The sequence below is a fragment of the Populus nigra genome, chromosome 5, assembly GCF_951802175.1.
Source record: "Populus nigra chromosome 5, ddPopNigr1.1, whole genome shotgun sequence".
NCBI lineage: Eukaryota > Viridiplantae > Streptophyta > Magnoliopsida > Malpighiales > Salicaceae > Populus > Populus nigra.
The window spans coordinates 8,762,064-8,784,746 of record NC_084856.1 but is presented as its reverse complement, the minus strand read 5'-3'; the positions used below and the strand labels follow the sequence as shown (position 1 = coordinate 8,784,746).

General features: G+C 29.8%; 1 protein-coding gene across 2 annotated transcripts; it reads left to right on the top strand.

Annotated features, from left to right (window-relative positions):
* Positions 1–13,448: 13,448 nt before the first annotated feature.
* On the top strand, positions 13,449–16,339 carry LOC133693767 (serine/threonine-protein kinase SAPK2-like). 2 transcript variants are annotated; one of them, XM_062115068.1, is made up of 9 exons: positions 13,449–13,642; positions 13,832–13,906; positions 14,225–14,326; positions 14,511–14,564; positions 14,671–14,763; positions 14,848–14,940; positions 15,041–15,145; positions 15,280–15,378; positions 15,750–16,339. In XM_062115068.1, exons 1-9 carry the CDS (start codon positions 13,523–13,525, stop codon positions 16,023–16,025), a joined length of 1,017 nt encoding a protein of 338 aa, XP_061971052.1. In that variant the 5' UTR covers positions 13,449–13,522; the 3' UTR covers positions 16,026–16,339. The 2 variants fall into 2 exon arrangements, with proteins under 2 accessions (XP_061971052.1, XP_061971054.1); XM_062115070.1 differs by lacking the exon at positions 13,832–13,906.
* The last annotated feature ends 6,344 nt before the right edge of the window (positions 16,340–22,683 follow it).

The window sequence follows — 22,683 nt, the reverse complement described above, 5'->3', positions numbered from 1 at the left end:
GAAATTCACCTTATCTCATGTGTCTTGAAAAAGCCCATTAAAGTCTCTTTAAATTTCTTAGTTCTAAGTCTTATCACTAGACCAACTAGAATCTTTAATGAATCTTTTAATATTACTTAGATCACATCACGTGTCCAATCATAACTTCTATATTCTCTTAAATATAACCAATCCCTTACTTGAATTTACGAAATTAATATATACTTTAAAATTTTTAGTTTCCTTTAAAAACTAAATGGCCATTTTTTTTTCCAACAAAATCTTCCAATGGACATTTCACATAGCCCTGCTCACATCTCCTGTAGGGACAATTATAAAACACCTTAATGATTTTTATTTTTAGAAAAAACCTTAAAAAAGTCTCCCCACTCTAGTCTTAAATAAGTTCCCCAAAAATATTTAATTAAGGGGTCTCTAGAATATTTTATTATAATTCAATCAAAATATTTTACTACATTTTAATAAAAAATTAAATAATATAATTTCTTACTGGAAATAGTATAATTTGGAGAATTCATGAAAGAACATGGACGAAAAGATTGAATTGGAAATTTTTGAAACATTAAATAAAACTTTTGGAGAGTCAAATCAAGAAACTGTATAGTTGGGGAAGTTTTTTTTCCTTAATTATCATTTTTCGAGGTTTGTCCCTTTTCACTGTACCAAAGACTGGACCTTTCGTTGCGCCAGGCCACTCTAAAGTTTGAAATCTTCAGCCGAAACAAAAGGCACGTGGGGCACTAGGTTTTTGTTTGTAAGCGAATCTTACCTTCCAAATGTTTTTTTAGATGTTTTTAAAAGATGGTGGGTCCATGGTTTTTGGGCAATGCTTTTCTCCTCGCGAAACAGAATTTTTGCAGCTCTTCCACCGGGACCACATCCGCACCGCCTGTCTCTCAGTTTATCACTCCCTTTCGTTGTGGTTTCTTCTCAAAACTCAAAGTAAACTAAAACCAAAGCTATATCCATACCTTACCATTCTTTCCACGTGTCAACTCTTTTCCCTGTCTCTCAGTGCAGTCAACACATTGGCTTTAGCTGTTGAGATGTATTTGCATTGTAATTCAATTGTATTTTTAATTTTTTTTAATTTTTATTTTTTTTCAATTATTTTAACATGTTAATATTAAAACTAAATTTTAAAAAATAAAAAAAATATTTTTTAAAGCATTTTCTAGTAAAAAATACTTTAAAAAACAATTTTTACAACACTCTCAAATATGTTTTTACTAGATTGGTCGCCGACACAATACGGGACCAAATTATTTTTCAATATAAAAAAATGCATAGATAACGACAATGATTTTAAAGAAGAGAAATCCGATAATCAAGTTATTGACTCTATTGGATTCAATAACATCAGTTAATTCAATAGTATAATAACAAACAGGCAAATCACTTGAGCAAGTTTTGGGAAGGTCATCTGGAGTGGTAGAATTATCAGTTTTTCCTTTTCTAGCTCTATTCCTTCAATTTTTGTCATTCTTGCCTCCTTCTTGATCCTGGTAACTTGCCTACATTCATCCTTCTTGGGATTATATCTGACCTCAAATCTTTGGTTAGCAAATTTTAGTTTCATAAAATTAACTTGTTCTAACATTCCGATGTCAGGATCAAATTGGAAAGGACTCCCATGTTTATAGAAGCAATTAACTATCATTCTTGTTGTTTTTGAAATATTTGGCCCTGTTAGCACTGTATTCTTAGAAAGTCACTTAACATTCACAATTTTAAAAGCATGAATATTCTTATCCCTATAATTCTCGATGAATGGTACAACTATATTCCTTATAATAGAAATTGTTTCTTCATCCTTGACAGTTACTAACATCTCATTCATGATGTATTTCAAGCACTGATGTAATGAGAAAGCTACCACTCCGGCCACGTAGATCCAAGATCTTCCTAATAATATACTATAGAAAGGATGGATATTCATCACTTGTAGTTTCACTAAGAATACTGGCGGCCCCATATATAGCTCCACTTCCAAAGTCTGGTTATATGTCTTGGCATGCCATCATACACCTTCACCATTATCTTATTTGGCCTTATATGCAATTCATCAACAATCATCTCGCTTAGTATATGTCTTGGAAACATATTCAATGTTGAGCCATTATCGACCAACACCTTGCCTATCAATACATCTTTGCATCATACGATAATGTACAATGGTTTATTATGTTCAGTACCAATGAGGTCCAACTCACCTTCAGTAAAATATAGATAACTTGAGGCATGGATTTTGCCTACTAGGTGCTCCATAGTCTCCTAGTTGATTTATTGACACATATATGCCCCGTTTAACACCTTTTATAAAGCTTCCCGATGTGGTTGAAAAAATGGTGTTGGTTATATGTTTTGGAAGGAATACCCGTAGTTATATGTTATGAAAAGGCATTGTATTTTCCATTACATGCCACTGTAGGTCTGTACAAAATCAATTTAGGCAATCCATCAGCAGTAAACTATAATAGACAAACTTTCTTGTTCTGGCTAGGTTCATCTATTACGGGCACCTCTCTACTTGTTGCCCTCTTAATTCTGAAAGTTCCTTAAGTCAGCATTCGTATCACCTCATTGTGGAATTGTTCATATTGGTTGATCATATGACATTCTTTTTTATGATACTTACCGAAATCCCTGCTTGTGAACCCGTCTTCACAATTACCTTTTTTGTATCCAGTTACTACCAATTTTTATAAATCCTATCTAGCTACCTTTAAGCTCCTCGGACTTTCAATCTCTAATGCATTTACAATTCTGCTGCTTATAACATGATTAGGTAAAGGATATATATTTGGAGTCTTCTCAAATGTTTTCCATTCGGTTTTAATTAACTTCGTAAGCTTGTTTTTTGAAGGCATTACAGGTGTTAATGTTTATGTCCTGCAACGCCGACGTGATACTAACAAGTGAGTTCTAGCTTGTACCAGTTAGGATAGGGTGGCTATAGTGGTCCGAGTGGTATTGAAGCTACCTGTCCAATACTTAGTAGTTTTTGTACATCTCGCTCAAGGGTAAAGATGACGGGGGTAGTTGTTCTTGGGTTATTTAACAGTTTCTTTTAAGTTGGTTTTTAGCTTGATTATTTTGGGTTTCAGGCTTTTTAATGGGAAAAGGCAAGTTTAAGTTGATGTTGGCTATTTGGAATGTAAGGGTTTGAGTGCTATAATTTTAGAAACTTTTTTCTTGCCTTTATAGCTTGCCTCGATATGATGAACATCCTTCTTCTTCCCTCCAAAGCCCCTTTTCTCAGTTGGTGAGGGGATTCTACCAATCCTTATCCTTTACTTTATATGTTCAGCCATGGCTACAGTGTTAGTGTATTTTCGTGTTGAACTACTATAGTGTCAGTATATTATTGTGTTAAACTACCTATCATACGCTCATAGTATGACGCATTGAGCATATTTGCAAATAAGGTGCCTATCTCTTTATCTAAAAATAGAGGATATACTTGTCCAGCCAGATCCCTCAATCATTGAGTGTACTCTCACATGGTTTCATTGTCTTCTTTTTCTAGAATAGACATACTTGATTTATTAGGGGCAATTTCCATATTGTACTTATACTACTTGATGAAAGCATTTACGAGGTCTTTTCATCCCTAAATCTTTGTATTGTTTAGTCTCATACACCAGCTTAGTGTTGCCTCACTCAAATTATCTTGAAAAAAATGCATTAGTAATTTTTTTTTATCATGCATGACTTCAGCCATTTTATTGCAATAAAACTTGAGGTGAGTGGCAGGACATTGAGTTCCAATGTACTTTATGAAATTGGGGTACACAAAACTTTCTTGGTACAATCATGTTTGGAACTAGACACATCTCTATGGCTTGTACAAGATACATGTCCACTCCTTTGATAACTCTTACTCTCGCTTCCAATGCTGCTATCTAATCATAATCAACATGTTTAAAGGATTTTGTCATATGGGCTTCATTGGTGAATCCACCCACAGCAGTCGAGGCAAGTGTAAGTATAGTTAACTGCACAAATGTTGTCTTATAGTAGGGTTCCTGACTTTGGCCACCCATTTTTTCTTCAGGCTGATTTATTGCTTGACTCTAAAAAAAGTCACGGGCTAAGTGGGAGGGCCTTCACCTGAGATTTTTTTTAGCATTTCTTTGAGCAAGCTAATGATACAGGCCATATTAATCTCTAAAGAGTCCAACTCTTTTTGGAAGTAAGCAGCATTATGGGCATGTTCCTTGTCTTCCATGTTTCTTTGTCAAAGTTTAGTGTTATGGATTCTGGGGATTTAGACTTTACAGGGACCTATATTTCAACTTGAATATGCACACATAAAAACCCCAAAGCATGAATACACGTGTGCTTATGGATGTAAGTGTATGTACATGTACATCAAATATGGATTAACATATTCAAAAAGCTAATCCATGACTTCCTTGTTGAATACATGCAAAATTCGTAGTCTGACAAATCCAAGGAGATCTCTCCAAGTCCTTGTCTTAGTTGAGTTTCATACACATTGAAAAAACATGACAAAAAAATAGGTCTGAGCCCTTTTCATTCAATAAAAACAAATAATTCTTACAAAGAGTTCTTACATACAAGGATAAGACTCCTATACATCTCTACTAATTTTTAAAAGGCATCCCCCTTTTGCTACTTTTCTAATAAAAGCTAAAACCTTATTCAAATACTCCTCATATTTACTAGCACTATTATGGATCAGATAGGCCTTCACTTGCAGTTCATTTTCTCTTCGAGCCACCCTATCAATCAACTTGTTTGTCTTCTCAATATTGAAATGGAACACAATATTGTCTTAAAAAAACTTATTGTTTCTTATAGCTAATGACTCATTGTTCCTATCCAGCACCTGAACTATCTTTTCAAGCTGCTCTAAAGTTCTTCTCATTCAATGTCAAACTCAACTATCTTTGTTTTCATCTGTAGATTGAATTTGCTGATGTGATCTTGCCATTATTTGAATTTCTATTTTACCTCACTCAGCTCTTCATCAGCTTTTTGATACTGGTCTTTCAGCTTATTCAATTCTTTCTCCCAGGTTTCTAGTTTAGACTAGACTATGGAGACTCAATCTCTTAGGGCATTTACTTTATCCTTGTACTCTTTCATGTTTAATCGACTACCTTTCTAGCTTCTCTTCCATCATCAACTTGGGTTTTATACTAAGCCCTTAAGCTTCTTTCTTCCTCAATGTTGAAACTAGCCAACCTGTTCTTTTTTTTTTCTCAGCTTTCAACCTTTTTCTAATACTGTCTCTTTCCTTTTTAAAAGAAGAAATCAGTTCTTTATCAATATTTTCTTTACCTTTGGAGACCTTTTTTAAAGCAACTAGTTCTTTTTCTAGCATCACATGCTTGTTCACCAGTTCGTCGTACTTGGCCATTCTTTCCTTCAACTACTCCTAGATTTCCTATGTAATTTCTTCATACTTCTTGGTCATGCCTTACCATTCACTAATCATCTCTTGATCACTATTTCCCCCAATTCCAAATCTTGTATTAGTGAGGCTATTTGTTTATCATTTTCTCTCAATTGCTGGTTCAAAAGGACGTTCATATTTTCTTCTTCAAGTAGCTAGTTTTTTAAGAACTTCTCCTGACTCTTACTGTAACTTAACTTAATTCTTAAATTATCCAACCTATTTTGTAGTTCCTTTTCATTGCTAACCCTTTTTCTCTTAGGTTTCTCGATGACAGATGGTCCAACTTTTCTAACCACCATTAGTCTTTATATTCCCAAGCCTCCAAGTACCCCGGATAACCCATTATTTCCCAAAATTGAATAATTAAGACTAACTAAGAATTCTTCATGTTTATCTTTATAGATCAGGACACTGCTTTCAATCATGTCTGATAGCATCTAATTCAACCAAAGAATCAAAATTCTTAAATAACTTAGTATACTTGGTTAAATCCCAAGTCCTTAGCACTTGTTAAACCCAATCAGTTGGACCTATGCTTTATCTCTGCAATTCATGATATAAAAAGAAATTCTCTACCCAAGGGCCTTTCCATATAAAATTAGTATGAGGGATAGCCTAGTATTTTTCTACCCATGCCTTTTCATCCAAGTTATTCTAATTCTTACTCATAATCAATTTAAAGAGCCTCATGTTGAACAACTAAAAATTATTAAAAACTTCTCTTTATGTTTCTAAATGACTCATTATCCATATGAACAACAAGGGAATGCAACATTTAGAGACATGAAAGTTTCAGCCAAGACAATTATAGTAGGGCTTTTCCTTGTTTGTTCATATTCAACAAAGGCATTAACGAGTTCAACACTAATGATCCCAATAATTTCTAAAGGAAATAGGACCAAACCAAAGATGGAAAAACGACTACTTGGTATCTTTCTTCTCCTAAATTTCCCTCATCTTTATTCACCTTCAACTTAGTTTCAATAAGCTTTCACTTAAACCCCCTATTAGTCGTCCTATATTGGTTAACTTTGTCTAAGTGCAACAATTTGGTGACTTCGGTAGTCATATCCCCAATTCTTTGTTTAAAGTACAACTTGCGAGGTTCGTTGGAGAAATTTAAGATTTGAGTATATTCCTTGATAGTAGGGGTCAGGTCGATATCCCTAAAAGGTGAAGCATCTACAACCTGAGTCCCAAAAATACAACAGGGCCTTAACTGTAGAAATCTATTATAGAAGCCTCATTATATAAGCAATTCTCGAATAGCTTATCTTAAAAAAGGTCTCGTCCACATACCTCAAAACTCACATAGGTTTGTCCATTTTATTCACAGAGCAATGTACTTTAGTCATGTACGGTAATTTCCCTACCTTGGTCATTGGGTAGTCCTCCTCAACTAATTATGTCATCTTGGATTTTTGCCCATATTTAGAAAAGGTCATGAAAGTTATGGTTTTAGCTTGGATAAATATTGCAGAGTTCAAGATTTTTTATCAAGTCTGCCTTGATGCAAAATGAATTATTATAGAGTCGACATCCTGAGGGCAAGTTCTAACCACTATATAAAGGGTAAGTTTATTACCTGGTCTTAAAAGGGTCTATAATTTTTCTAGTGACCGCCTCTTGTAAATGCAATATGGGGGTTTATAAGAAATGGTTAAGATAAAGTGTGATCGTTATTATCGAGTAAACTCTAAGCTCATAGTTAAGTGTTTCATGAATCTGAACTTGAATGAAAGTCATAAGGCTAACTGCTACTCCCCTACCTAACTTAGAATTGGGTTTATTCTCTCAAAATTAAAATGCATGAAGGTATTAATCCATATCCGATGTACTTATGAATGAGCAGTTAGTATAAAAAATGTATGCTAAAATTAAATTACACAAACCAATAAAATAAGGCACAACAAATAAACAATTAACAAAGCTTAGTCCAACCAGAGTGTCTCTAGTGGTGTCGTCATCCTGTCATGGCGTGCATGATGTTGAATGATGGATCTGCTTTTTGGATTGAAAAAGTTTTAGGATTAATCATAAAGAAGGAGTCACCACCTAGTAGCATAGTCACTAAGAAACCTAATGGTCTAAAAAGTTCTGGGTAAAGGGACTAGTTGTGCAAGGAAAAGACACATCACCTCAGTGCACCTTACCTATGGTAAATTGTATTGTTGATTAATTGTTTTTCTAGGTTATGTTCATAATTATTGGTCTATCTAAGGTTCAAGATAGATCTTTCTTTGGTAAATGAAAAATGTCTTGAGGTCGTGTTTGGCAAACATGCCTTAATGACCAAAAAGAGGGATTTTCCTTAACATGCCCTTAAGGTTGGTTCGGCTTAGCCCAACCATATGGGTTTGGCTTACTGGGCCCAAGGTAAGGTGCAAGCCCACGTATACAAGTTGAACCTAAGCCTAGCCAAACCCAATTTTTTTGGGTGGATAGACGACCCAAAAGCCTTTTTCTAGATGGGACTTAGACCAACCATGTTGATTTCAACTTGGTCCTTAATCTCATATATTTTTAATTTCAACCTCAATTGATCTTTAAACTTTTAATTTCTTCAATATCACTTCTATTTTCAACCAAAATTGGTCCCCAAATTCACGTGCTCAAACTTTAGCTCTTGATTGACCTTCAAACTTTGATTTTTTTGCAATTTCGCCCTTAATTTCATCCGATTGAGATTGTGAAAAATAAATTTGATCTTCTAAAATTTCAATCTTCTCAATTAAGCTAGAATTAGGCTTCTAAATTTATTTTTTCATCAATTAAATCCTTAATAAAATTAATTTGATCTATTAAAAGTCTAATTAAGTCCTTGCACTTAATTAATTCTTTTAATTTTTACCTAAATTAATTATTAAACTTAATTAAATCCTTAATTAGGCTTGTGGTTAAATCAAATTAGCTTATTAAAAATTTAATTAATTTCTCAAACTTAATTTTTATGCAGATTTGTTTGATATCCATTTAAATTAACCTTGAATCTACATTGTTCTTCACATTCGGGTCCATTAAGGGTGCAATTGAGCTTCCAAATTTGCACTTAAATCCCTCTTCATCCTATCCTTGCCAATCAAGCTACATGTACTCCTTCATTTTTTGTTTTTTCATTTTTTATTTTCATTTTTTTGTTTATTTTATTTTATTTAATTTTTTTTTAAGGAAAAAGATGATTTTGGGGGAAACTCAAAATTGGGTTATGACAAGGACCAAATCTGACAAAATAATAAAATGAAATAAAATATTAAGGGATGTAGTTGAAAAAATAATTTAATTAAGAAAATGATTAAGGATTAAAAAAAAGCATAATAAAAAAATGAGGACTAAATCTAATAAGAAAAAATCAAAGGATCATGAAATTGAAAGAAATTCTAATACCATGAATTGTTTAAAATTAAACAAGTAACAATAAAAAAGAGAGAGGAAAAAGAACAAGGAAATAAATTAAATAAACAACTATGGAATTGGAGAGAAATGATTGATAGAATTGTATAATAAGTAAAATTGTTAAGGGTTGAGAATAAAAGGCTAATAACTCAACCAAATACTAAATTGAAAGGTTAGAAAAAAGAGACTAAATGACTTGAATATAAATGATTAAGGGACCAAAATAAACACACACAAAAAAAGAAGTTAGCTCTCTCTTAAGGGAGAGGCTGATGGCTAGAAAAAGAGAAAAAAACCTTATTCTCTTTATCCTCACTGGAGCTACACTACCAAATCAACCATCCATGTCACCCTTACACCCCTAAAGAAAGAAAAACAATGAGAGGAAAGGATTGGAAACACAAGATGAATACATGAGCTTCTACAAAGAAGAGATGAAAGGTTTGTTAAACCTAATAGAATAAGAAAAAGAAAATGAGTAAGAAGAAAAAGAAGGAGAAAACTTGAGAGGGGATCTAAAAGGAGCTAAAACACAAACTAAAGTGTTTTAGACACCTTTTAAATAGAAATTATAAGTTAATTTCTAAAACTTTTGATTTCTCTTTAATTAGGGTTCTTAGACTATTTTAGGGGAAATGATAAAAACTTGCATGTTTAGGTAAAATTGAGAGAAAATGGCTTAGAAGTATAACATTTTATCTATAATTGGTGAAGAATTGAAGGTAAAACCTAACCCTACCCATTCAGCCAATAAGAGAAAAGTGAAGAAGAAGATTGGTTCATATGTGTTTAAGTGTGTTGTTAATGATTTAACCCTTTACTCTTTATTTTGATGATCATTGAATGTCAAGAAAAGCTTACCATGAACTCATATTTTATTGTTATATATATAACAAGAAAATACTTTTGACTAAGATATATGTGTATATATCAAGATGAGTATGGAATTACTGTAGAGAAATAGTTTGACTAAGATACAAACTAAAAGCCTTTTTATGAATCAGGAGGGATGACGAGAATCATATCTTCTTTTGGAGGAGGCCGAAACACAGGAGGGGTAGGTAGATGTCTTATCCCTTTGTGTCTATCTTTTGTTAAATTACTTATATTGTTTAGATATTATAAATTGCATAGAATGATATTGTTGAATTGATGTTAATAAAAATAAAAATTGATAATGTGGGAAATGAAGATTTTGATTGGATGATTCAAGGTTGTGTTTAGATTAGTAAATGCTAATAGCATCCATTCGGATAGTTGACATTGTGTTAGATTGGTGAATGTCAATGGTATCTATTTCAAATAGCCAAAATTGTGGTAGATTAGCAAATGCTAATGGCACTCATCTCGAATAGCCGAAATTGTGTTAGATTGATGAATGTCAATAATATCCATTTTGAATAGCTAAGATTGTGTTAAATTGATGAATGTCAATGGTATGCATTTTGAAAAAACGAGATAGTGTTAGATTTTGAAAAAACGAGATAGTGTTAGATTGATGAATGTCAATGGTATCTATTTCAGGTAGTTAGGATTGTGTTAGATTGGTGAATGCCAATAATATCCATTTTAGATTGATGACATGTATATACTTATGGATTTAAATTAATTGGTCATGTGATATACATCCAAATGAGTCATAAGGTTGATTTGAATTGAATACAGAAAAGAAAGGTTAGGATACTTTTAAATGAAATATTAGCATTAAATATTTTAATGAATTAACCTTATTACCTTCATCTAAATCTGATTTATTTCGTAACAGGACCTTCCCATGCATAGGACACTTCATAGAATCTTAGTGTGGTGTTTAATTTGAAATGTAAAAACACTTATGTAATAGAATTGTAATTTCTATTACCTGAACTAATGATGTAATGTAGTGATAAATTAGGACTATGATCTTAACTACTACCTGGAAAGTGACATAACCTTTTGTGTACGAACTTATCTTATGATCTTAATGTGTATTTAATTAATGATGCACTCAATTTCAGGATTTTATGTAAATTAAAAAACCTTGTCTTCAATTTCGATTGATTGCCAATTTTAATTCCTTACTATATATGTTATATATTTTATGCCTATTAATTTATTTTTTTTAGATTAATGTAGGTGTCCGGGTCAGCTTGTGCGCACCTCGACTAATCTCACGGGCTCTAAAATTAACGATCATGTAAACCTCCAGTGACTATCATATTAATAATTATAGGACTCGAACTTAAGATTATAGAGAAAGCAAATCTCTTGATCTCTTAACTATCTAGTACCACATTAGTATTAAATTTGAATCAAGATCAAATATCCCTGAAAGATTGAATGAGGTTGATGTTGAATTTCATGTTAATGGTCATTGAAAGGAGAGCATATATTCTGACTTGATGGTTTCTTTTATAATTAATTTGGGATGGAAATCAAGTGTTTTCCGACATTTGGGTAACACAGCAAAATAAACGGAAACTCTGTTCAAAGTTTTTTAAAAAATTCTCAAGTGTTTGCATTAGTTTTTCTTGAAATGTATTTGAAATAGAGTGAAAATTATGAACTGTTATAGTTTGAAATTAATTCTCTATTGTAATTAAATTTAATTATAGTATTTAATTTGAATTCAATTAATAAATAAATTAATCCATATATTTGAAAAAGATAAAATTCAATTAATTTTATTTTTTATATTACCTTTATTGTCTTATTTCTTCAAAAGTTTCTTGAAAAAAAGATGGGAGTATAGATATTTTAGGAAAACTAGTTTTAATATTAAATTTTTTTTTTGAAATTATAAATTACAAGTGATGGTTTCTGATTTATTTTTATGTTATTTTTAAAGATTGAATTTTATTTGAAATCCAATTCTTAAAACTTAAATAGTTTTGAAATATAATATTTTATTAAAAACTACGAATTGAATTGAATTAGATGTTAGAAAGATGTTGTTAATAATTAATACTTCCGGTGGCAATAACTTGTAAGCCATGGACAAGGCTGCCTAACCTCTCTAAAACTATTTTCAAACGTTATGTTTTGATTTTTTAAGTTGTTGATAACAAAAATATTATCGTATATTATTTAATCAATCAGTTGGTTGATATATATATATATATATATATATATATATATATATATATATATATATATATATATATATATATATATATAAATTATTTATCTTTAATATTCATTAAATATTTTATTAATAAATATAATATTTGATTAATGAATCTAAAGTAAAGATAAAGTTCTTGAGATAAAAATATTTTGTAAAAAAAATTATAAATTTATTATAATTATGAGATTCTTATTACATCAAAGTATTGTTTCTAAATGTTCTAGCCAATGTGTTTGTCAAATAACATATACACTAAATAGACCCATATAAGAATTCCACCTGGAAAGATTATCTGTATCTATAAAAAAAACTCACATGATAATTGTGTAAGTGATCTTTAGACTTGAGGTTACTAAGTTATCTTTTATAAGAAGTGTTATGTTTTGATCCTTCTACATGTTGTCTTAATTAAGGGTAACAAATAGACAGATATTGGATATAATATGAACTATATGAAGGTATTTAAGTAATCAAGAGATGATTCATCATCCTATGTGAATTAGAAAAAATATTTTATTTGTCCTCAAATAATATTAATTGTAAATCATTGCACAACGTGAAATGAAATTTGAAAAGAGTTTCAAATCTTTCAAAGAATCAATAATTATAGGGTTGATAACAAATATGATTTCACATAATAGACACATTGTAATGTCTAAATTAAAACATTGTTGATGAAGAGAAAATAATTGCATTAAGAAACTAGTAACTAAAAGGTTAAGTCAGCCCACTTATAACTTTTCTAATATTTAGAGGAACATGACATGTTGCTGAACATTTTACTTGATTTTCAAATATAAATCAATCAATTATTGAATTGATAATAAATTAATTTATTTAATCCTATTTTATTTAGGATTGTGATTTATATTTGGGTCAACTTATTAGGGAACTTAATGGGTCATGAACTAAGAACTATTTGTTAGAAATTAAAATGGAATGATTAATCAAGTGTGACTTGATTGTAAATAAGAAATTGAGGAGTATAATATAATTAATACGTAGATTACAATTTTAGATTCGGAAACAATCAAATAAAGACTTGATTAAATAAATTTCTAAAATTATTCTAAAATAATATATATAATAGTATTTAAGGAGAAAATTCATATTTTGTCATTTTTAGGATTTTTTAGATTTCACTATAAATAAAAATTATGTCTTTTATTTTTTATTATGAAAAAAATGAGTACAGTATAGTACATAAATATTTAAAATACAAAAACAAGAGTTAATATTCTAAGATATATTAATTCATCTTTTCTAAAAAAATTTAAGAGATTTCTTATTAATAATTCGTGTAAATTACCATTAAAAATCAGATAATTTGATATTTGTAACAACTCAATATTAAAATAAATATTCAAAACTAAAAACAAAATATAATATTTAGATAATCATCATTGTATAACGTTTAAACAATCCTAAACTTATTCAACAAAATTCTTAAAACTAAAGAAAAAAATTAATTAATCATTTTTATTGTATTTATGTGTTTCTAAAACCAATAAAAAGAACAGCCAAGTTTATAGATAGGGGAGTGGAGAAGTGAGACTCAATATAACTAAATAAATTTTTCATTGTTTTTGGTAGCTATGGATCGTTATGAGATCATGAAGAATATTGGGTCTGGAAATTTTGGGGTGACCAAGCTGGTTAGAGATAGATGTACCCAAGAATTCTTTGCTGTTAAGTTTTTTGAGAGAGGCGAAAAGGTCTGTTTCCTCTGTTTTACTATCTGTTTACCTATTTCAATTTCAAAATTTTTCCATATTTATTATAGTTTGTTGCTAATCTCTTGAAACTCAATACTGTTTGTTTTTACCATTATGAATTCGTCATCTTTAAGCATCAGGGGGTGCTTTACCATGGGGTTGATTGAGGAGTTAGTTTTGTGGTTGCAGATTGATGAACATGTGAAAAGGGAAATTATGAATCATAGGTCATTGAAGCATCCCAATATAGTTAGATTTAAAGAGGTTTGTTATTTAAATTTTTCTGTCCTGTAATGCTAATTGGCATCTGTTGTCTTGTAATTGTTGTATGCTGCAACAAGTAAGCCAAGGACTCCATTTTGTTCCATAGAGTTTTTTTCTTTCTTTCTTTATTTTATGTTGGAGAACCATAAAATGTCTTGAAATATATTTTCTCCACAGTAAAGTGGATTGTCCATAGCTACTTTACTAAGAACTAATTGGAGTAGATGTTGTTAATTATTCTCTTTTGAGTGTTACTTCCTAGAATAGATCAATTCAATGGGAAGGAGAAAATCTTTGATTTGAATGTCATCCTTCCAGGTTTTGCTAACTCCAACCCATTTAGCTATTGTGATGGAGTATGCTGCAGGAGGAGAACTCTTTGAGAGGATATGCAGTTCTGGTAAATTTAGTGAAGATGAGGTAAAGTAGAGCAAAGAAATTTTACTAGTATTACATGAACATTCAAGGTTGTTTGGAAGTTGAATGAAAGGAAATAAGTAGAGCATCTAGAGGCAGTAAATGTTGTGCTTTGAATGTTATTAATTAGCAGCGTATAATCGGATTAATGTTTAACTTCTGGGGTTTTTATGTTTTTCTGCATCAGGCAAGGTTTTTCTTCCAGCAATTGATATCCGGAGTAAGTTACTGTCATTCAATGGTAAGAAGTTTAATCTTCCTTTTGTCTTTTCAACCTTTATAAAATGCACAGTAATTGTTTTAAGAATAGTATTTGATTTTGATACGAGGAGATATTTATGCTGCAGCAAATTTGCCACAGAGATCTTAAGCTTGAAAATACACTCCTAGATGGAAACACAGTACCGCGTGTCAAGATATGCGACTTCGGGTATTCAAAGGTAAGCATTTTTACTAAAGGATAACATGCGTGCATGAAGTTTCACCACCCTTTTGGTTACTAATTTCCTTGGCTTATCGTGTAGTCAGCTGTGTTGCATTCTCAGCCAAAATCTACTGTGGGCACCCCAGCTTACATTGCCCCAGAAGTACTATCAAAAAAGGAATATGATGGGAAGGTAACAATCTTTCGGACTTTCTCTTCCTTTTTGATGCACATGCTTCTCATTTAAGTTGTTTGAAAGCATTCGTATTATGTCTCATCTCGGAGAGTTACAGATTGCAGATGTATGGTCCTGTGGGGTTACCCTCTATGTAATGCTTGTTGGGGCATACCCCTTTGAAGACCCTGATGGTCCAAAGAACTTCAGAAAGACAATTGGGGTAAGTGTCTATACAAAGTATTAAGCACCAGATAGAATTTAGTTGTAGTGTAATTATTGAAGGTCTGCATATTTATTATGGAATTCTAGCTAATCTATTATTGATCCGATTAAATTACTGTTTGCTCATTGCAGAGGATACTCAGTGTCCACTATTCAATTCCGGATTATGTTCGTGTTTCTATGGAGTGCAAGCATCTTTTAACTCGAATATTTGTGGCTGACCCTGAAAAGGTAACTTGGCTTTAGCTTGAACAAAAGTGTTGTGGTATCAACTGCATCTCCATCCATGATTGCAGTGAAAATAAAAGGGAGAAGATTTCAATTATATTATGATGCTTTCTTAATGGATGATAGAACAAGGTGCCTGATTTTTGGTAGGAAACTCCCAGGACCAATTAAAATAAGCCCTTGCTTTTTGATACCTGATAGAAAGTTTTCAGCTCTTAATGTAGGAGACATAAGGACACGCAAGCACCTTCAAGTTGAATGATTGAAAGGAACAAAGTTCTTTTCCCTTTATTCCTTGAAGCATTGCCACCTTTTTCTTTTTCTTTTTTGTAACTCCTATTTTTTCATCAGTTAATGCTTTTGTCTATGTGTAGAGGATTACTATTCCAGAAATAAAAAACCATCCATGGTTCTTAAAGAACTTGCCTATAGAGCTGATGGAAGGAGGAAGCTGGCAAAGCAATGATGTCAACAACCCATCCCAAAGCGTTGAAGAAGTCCTGTCGATAATACAGGAGGCAAGCAAACCTGTCTTCCTGTCAAAGGGTGAAGAGCATTTGCTTGGAAGCAGCATGGATCTTGATGACTTAGATGCTGACGCAGACCTTGAAGATATCGAGACAAGTGGTGATTTCGTGTGCCCATTATGAGCTGAAGCTGTGTACATAAATTGTCAACTTTCCTGCGGTATTGTTCAATGATTGTGAGCGCCAGATTGTTTCTGGTGAACTCTTTACACTGTGATCCTTGTTTGGCCATGTGGCATACGGATGCCCTTTTGTAGATCCCCTAAGTTTCTTTGTTGTTCAATATATTACAATAACATTTTCCTTCGCGTTGGTTCTTAATATTCGCTTATTCATGTAAAGTGACCTGAGATAAATTATTTTGTAAGGTGATGTGTGTGGCAAAGTTTAAACATCACGGATACTTCTAGAACAAGATTGCTTGCTCTTTTCTTTAATTGGTGTTGTTCTATCATATAATAAGAGTTCTTCTGCCAAAAGAAGTGTACTCCAGATCTTGAGCTCTTTGATTTTTTAACAGAACTGGTGAAATATATTTCTTAATATTAATCTTATTATTTTATTTTTGCGTTTTAAAAGCGTTTTTAAAAAAATTAATTTTTTTTTATTTTTTCCTTTAAATTAATATTTTTTTAATGTTTTTAGATTATTTTGATACCCTGATATCAAAAATAATTTTTAAAAAATAAAAAAAAAATTATTTTAATATATTTTCAAGTAAAAAATATTTTGAAAAGCAACCGCAACTATATTTTTAAACAAAAGTGGGAACTAAAATCTTTTTCAAGATTGGCTTGTTAATCATACTTCATGAAATTTAACTCACAAAAAAATCCCAAAGTCTAAAATAAAAATTACTCAAGATTCTACTTGTCAAACATGCATTAAAAATTAAAAAAAATAAAATATTTTTAAAAGATCTCACATATAATTTTATGCAAGACCTTTCGTAATTATATTAGTTTCTGGCTAAAAAGTGACAATTCCTTTTGATTATTGGTCAAAGTGCAAGTACTCCCAACATAAAAATATCATTGGAAGTGGTTCATGAACAAATTTGTGTTGAAATTGAGTATTTCTGTTAACAGTAATTAAGGTTCCATCTATCTTTCCCTGATTATTATTATTTTGTATAATATTTTGCCTTCCTGTGCTTGCTTGCAACTTGTTCTTGAGCCATTTTACTGAGGACATTCTGAAGAGTTTGGACGCCGCATATCAAGGGTGAATTCTGCAAAGAAACTCTACAATGAACTCTCGTTGTAGCTTATCACAGATAATCGAAACATAAGCAGCACTCAAGAAAACCATGGATGATTAATGAATGCTAGTGATTTAAAAGGATAGCTCACTATTGTCGTGCTGGACCCATCTTTGTTTTAGCATGAAAAAAAGGTTTTTGCGACGGCAACACTTATTAAGAAGCAAGAGCAATTCGAAAGTCGGGTTATTATTTTTATTGATTCAGTAAATTCAGTTAATTTAATAATATAATAAATAATAACAACAACAAATAATAAAAAAAACAATATTAATCCAAGTCAAGTTGTGTTAACACTCAAACCTCGTGACTTGACACATGAAATTAAAATAATACCATAAAAGGATAAAATCAGAAAAAACTAATTGTAAAAAATAACCTAAAAAAAGATCGAAATCAACTCGGTTCAATCTTTCAAACCTATGACTCAAGTGCTAAGACCAAAATCATCTTATAAAAGACAAATTTTAAAAAATTATAATGTCAAATTCCAGGTTAACAAAATTTGATCAAAAAAATTATCATGGATAAAATTGAAAAAGAAAGTTCTAATAAAAAAGGATTAAAAACAAAACAAATAGTAATTAAAAAGAACAATGACCAAACCTGACATAAAATAAAATAAAATAAAATATTAAGAAATACAATTGAAAAAATAATTCAATTAAGAGAATGATATAAAATATTGAGGGATACAAATAGAAAGTTAATACAATTAATAGAATGATTAAAAACAAAAAAAATTACAATCAAAAGAATGAGGATCAAATTTAAAAAGTTAAAAAAATAAAAAAAAATAAATTAAAAGAAAATCTCAATTTTATAAATTATTTTAAAAAACAAATAGTAATAAAAATAATATGAAACAAATTTAAATGAGAAATAAATCGAATTACTATTTTTAAAATATGTATGAAAATGCTCTAAAATTGAGAGGAAAAGAAAAAAAAATACTCGATATTGTTTGGCCACATACGCCGCTCAGTAAGAGCATCTTCAATGGAGAAGCTAAATGGATAGTCAAAAATTAAAAACTAATATTTTGGTTTTTCTTTGCTTGTTTTGCACACTTCAAGGGGAGAGCCAAACAAAATGCTAAAATGGCTTTTCTCTCCCACAAAAGCTATTCCTACATATCTCTTCAAAGAGCCAAAACCAACAAAGTAGGGCCACTAAAAAAATAACCAATTAAATGTAGCCATGTGGAAAAAAAAAATAACATCAAATTTATTAAGAAATAATAAGACACTTGTTTCTTTCACTCCAATATAAATGGCTCTTCAAATGGCTTTTTTCCATTGGAATAGATATGGTAAAAAAAAAGCTATATTTACACTATTCAAAATGTTATTTTATCAATTTAGCTTTTCAAAATAGCTTTTTGCATTGGAGATGCTCTAATGGATGTTGCATCGTGAGGATTAAAACCTCATCGTTGATGCCGATACTTGACAATTGAACAATGTTGTACGCGACATCCAAAGATTGTAGATGTTCCCACTCAACTCCATATGGTCTACCCGCGCAACCTACCTTCAGACATTAAATAATATTTTATAAATGCTAAAATAATAAATATTTATTTTTAAAAAAAAAAATAAAAAAAAAAAATTTTGATCAAACACGATGATGATAAAAACACGAGAAAAATACCAAAAAAACGTTTAGAGTAATTAATGGCCTACTACTTGACCAAAATGACGTTAACAAACGTTTAAGAAATACCAGAGATGCGTTGACGTGCTTCCTGTTTTTGATACCATTTTGGCATAGTATTTCTTCTTCTAAACTATGAACCTTGATCTAAGCAGTAGACATAACCTAAATTTAGAAAGAATACTATTTTTTTTTTATTAAAAATAATCTCTTTTTATTTAAAAAATTCTCTACAAATAATTATTTATACTAGAAAGAACTCTATGGATAAAACTAATAAGTAAAAATAATCCAATAAACCTAAATTTAAATAAAAATCCTAATATTTATAAAAAGCCCAATAATAACTAAAAGATAAATAAACCCCAAACCTTAATCTTTTCAATTACAAGTTTTTCAAGTGGCTTATATAATTATATATGTAAAAATTAGGTTAGGTCACCAAACTTTTTAGAGTAGAGAGATCTTAGAAAATATAAGCTTTGAGCTAAAACAACCATACATATGTACTCAGATTATATATGAGTTAATTATAAAATAACTTTTTGGTCAAAGAAATTATATTTTTTGCCGACCTATGAATAATCACTTATCTAGATTCATTAAATTTTTCAGGTTTAATATTTTGTCTGATCAATTCTTTCAGGATAATTTTGGTTAATTTTTCTAATATGTAGTTTAATATATTAAATATTTTTAATATTAAGTATTTATTAAAAATATCAAAATTAGATTCATTAAATCTGTTAGTTTTAATACTTTGTCTTAATAGTTTCTCCATGATAATTCTTGTTGGTGTCTGGTTTAATATCTTAAATATTTTTTATATCTGGTTTAATATCTTAAACATTTTTAATGTTAAGTATTTATGAAAAAAACAATAATTAATTTTTTTCAATTAGAAATAATTCTAGCATCCTAGGTTCCATAAATAAATAAGGGATGAAATAATTATCTAGATGTATAACAAGGTGAGCAAGTCTTATGCTTCTCTTGCCTTTTTCATTATGCCTTCTTCATATGTCTTTTCTATTTTGCCTACTAATTCTAAAGTTTTAAGTTAAGTTGTTGTAAAGAGAAAATCAACTTTGTTTTCTAGTTCGTAAACCTTAATAGGAATTGCGGCATTTCAAGATAATGTTAATAGAATTTTAAGAAATTACTTGAATTGAGATTGTTTGCACCAAGTGACAAGTAAATTAATTTTAAGAACAAAAGATATAATTGTTGACAACAATGTTTTTGTTCCCTTGACAAATATATTATTCTAAATGTTTAGTTTAATGCATTCATATGTTATGTGTATGCATATAAAATTCATTTTTTTGTATTTATATGTTTATGTAAAATATCTTAATCACATTGAATTACACTCAACAATTAATATTTGACCAATACAATATAATGTAATCAATTGTGTAATATATATATATATTATTTTTTAAAATTTATTTTTGACATTAGTACATCAAAATATTTCAAAAACTTAAAAAAAATTTTGAAGTAAAAAAATTTTTTTAAAAAATAATAAAACAACAGTTCAACTGTAACACTAAAAAAATCTTAAGAGCTCTTCTAACCCACCATACGACAAATAACAATACTACCATATGTAAATGTAATTAATTATTTTGCAACAATATAAATTGTTATAATTAAAAAATAAGAAAATTTTATAATAGAAAAGGAAAAACTAAAGAAAGAAAGAAGAAAGAAACACGATATGTAATAGTTTTTAAATTTATGTTCTTAGCTTTTTTAACATTATGGACACTAGGTTGGAGGAATTCTTATTATCTCAAGCATTAACAAGTTTTCATTCTTTTAAAAATGTTATAATTAAATATAAGAATGTAATAAACCATTATATTACATCAAACCAAACCAAACATGAATGAAGTTAATTCTTTTAGAAAAAAATATAAGAAACACAACATTATAAACTTGGCCTATATATTTATAAACTTCTAAATTATGGTGTGAGCCAGTCTTAATGCCCTTTTCATTGAAATATTTTTCCAATTATATATTTATTTGCCAAGTTGAATAATAATAATAATAATAATAAAGAACAAGATCCTCTTCAGTAATAATAAAACAAATTTTCTTCTATAATTTTCTTTATTATTATTATTATATTCTTTATTTAGAGAAAAATGATAAAATAAAAATCATGTTTAAATTAAACTTGCTTTCTATAATATTCTTTACATTTTGATGTTCACAAATATATTTTTTCCTAATCTTAAGGGTATCGTCTTTTTAAAAAAAAAATCTTAACCTAATTAAATTAAATGAGATGCAAGAATATACACAACAACAATAGAATATTTTCACAGTTAGAGTGTCTATTAATTGAAATTAAATCATATATGAAATTGAATTCAATTCCACGGTGATTTGAATTCAATTAATGACCTATCACAATTCTTATTTTTTTCAATAAAATACTAATTTATATAATTGAATTCAATTATACTATTTGAAATAGATATAGAAATAAATTGAATTAATAATCTTGACTATTTTGCTCTTAATTTAAAAAACTTATTACAAAGACTCTTATGACTATAATTGTGTGCACGTAAAATACAATTTGTTCTCGTAAAAGGATCTCTGTCTAGATTTGGAATTCAAACCAGTATTCTCAAAAGAATTCCAAACATAAAAATTTATTTAACTCTTGGAATTGAATTTAATTTCAAGGATTCCAAACAATAGGTATAAGTTGAAAAACTATAACAAATATAAAAAAATAAAAAATGAACCAAGCATTATTTAGTTCCCCTAACATTCACAAACAGGTTAATGCTAGGATAACAAGAAGTGGAAACTAGAAAAGGTAGGGATTGAAACATAAACACCAAATAGATTCATCTCATTGGTGTAACAAAAAAAGAAAAGAAAAAGTGGGAAATAGATAAGTGAAAGTCACAGCCAACAGAGTCCATGATAAAATATAAAATAAATAAATAAATAAATAGAATCCAAAATTTACAATAAAAAATTACATAAAGACCCTCATGAGGACAACTACTACTTCCTATTGCAAGAGTTTCTACAACATAATTCTTGGAGTGCAAGTTTGTTTACGATTTCTTGTCAATCTTGGGCAACCTAGTGTACTTTCAACATAACAGCAGCCAAGCTCTCAAGAAAGATGATATGGTAGGCCAGTTTTTCAACACGGTTCAAACAATATTTTATTAATTTTTTTAAATTAATTTTTAAATCGTGTTTTGATATGCTGATGTTAAAAATAATTTTTTAAAAATAAAAAAAATATTATTTTAATATATTTCTAAACAAAAAATACTTTGAACAATAACACGACTACACTTTCAAATGCCCTAATCCATTTGATTTCTTTTAGACTCGCAGAACCATTAAGGAAAACTTTAAAATTACATCAAGAACACTTGCTTGACAAGATCGTCTGGACAAGGAATGGTGGGTAAAAAAATAGCCAATAGATGAGCCTTGCCACCGCCGGCAGGAGGTATAGAAAGGTTACATGTTAAGCAAGTATACAAATGCTAGATAGATAATCAATCGCTCCAATGTATCCTAACTATATGCTTTGCATATACACATGTTGCTTTCTAGAATTCAAAATCATAACAAGCATCCCTTAAACATTCTCACCCTTTCACAAAGTTTCAAACTTTCTCATCCCAAATCCTAAAATGATTCCAAATCAATCAAAATCCATGCAATTGAGAAAATAAAATAAAGACCGAACATAAACATATAAAACTATACATAAATAAATAAAAAGCATGCTAAGCTAGCAAGAAAAGAAATATAACATGCTTTCTTTTAAATACAAAAATTAATACAAAATAACATAAATCAAACTCAATA

Bases quoted from the DNA above. Each gene is read 5' to 3' on its own strand.
- LOC133693767 (XM_062115068.1), top strand. From the start codon at position 13,523: ATGGATCGTTATGAGATCATGAAGAATATTGGGTCTGGAAATTTTGGG. The intron at 13,643-13,831 runs GTCTGTTTCCTC...TTGTGGTTGCAG, and splicing joins TTTTTGAGAGAGGCGAAAAG to ATTGATGAACATGTGAAAAG. The intron at 15,146-15,279 runs GTAAGTGTCTAT...TGCTCATTGCAG, and splicing joins ACTTCAGAAAGACAATTGGG to AGGATACTCAGTGTCCACTA.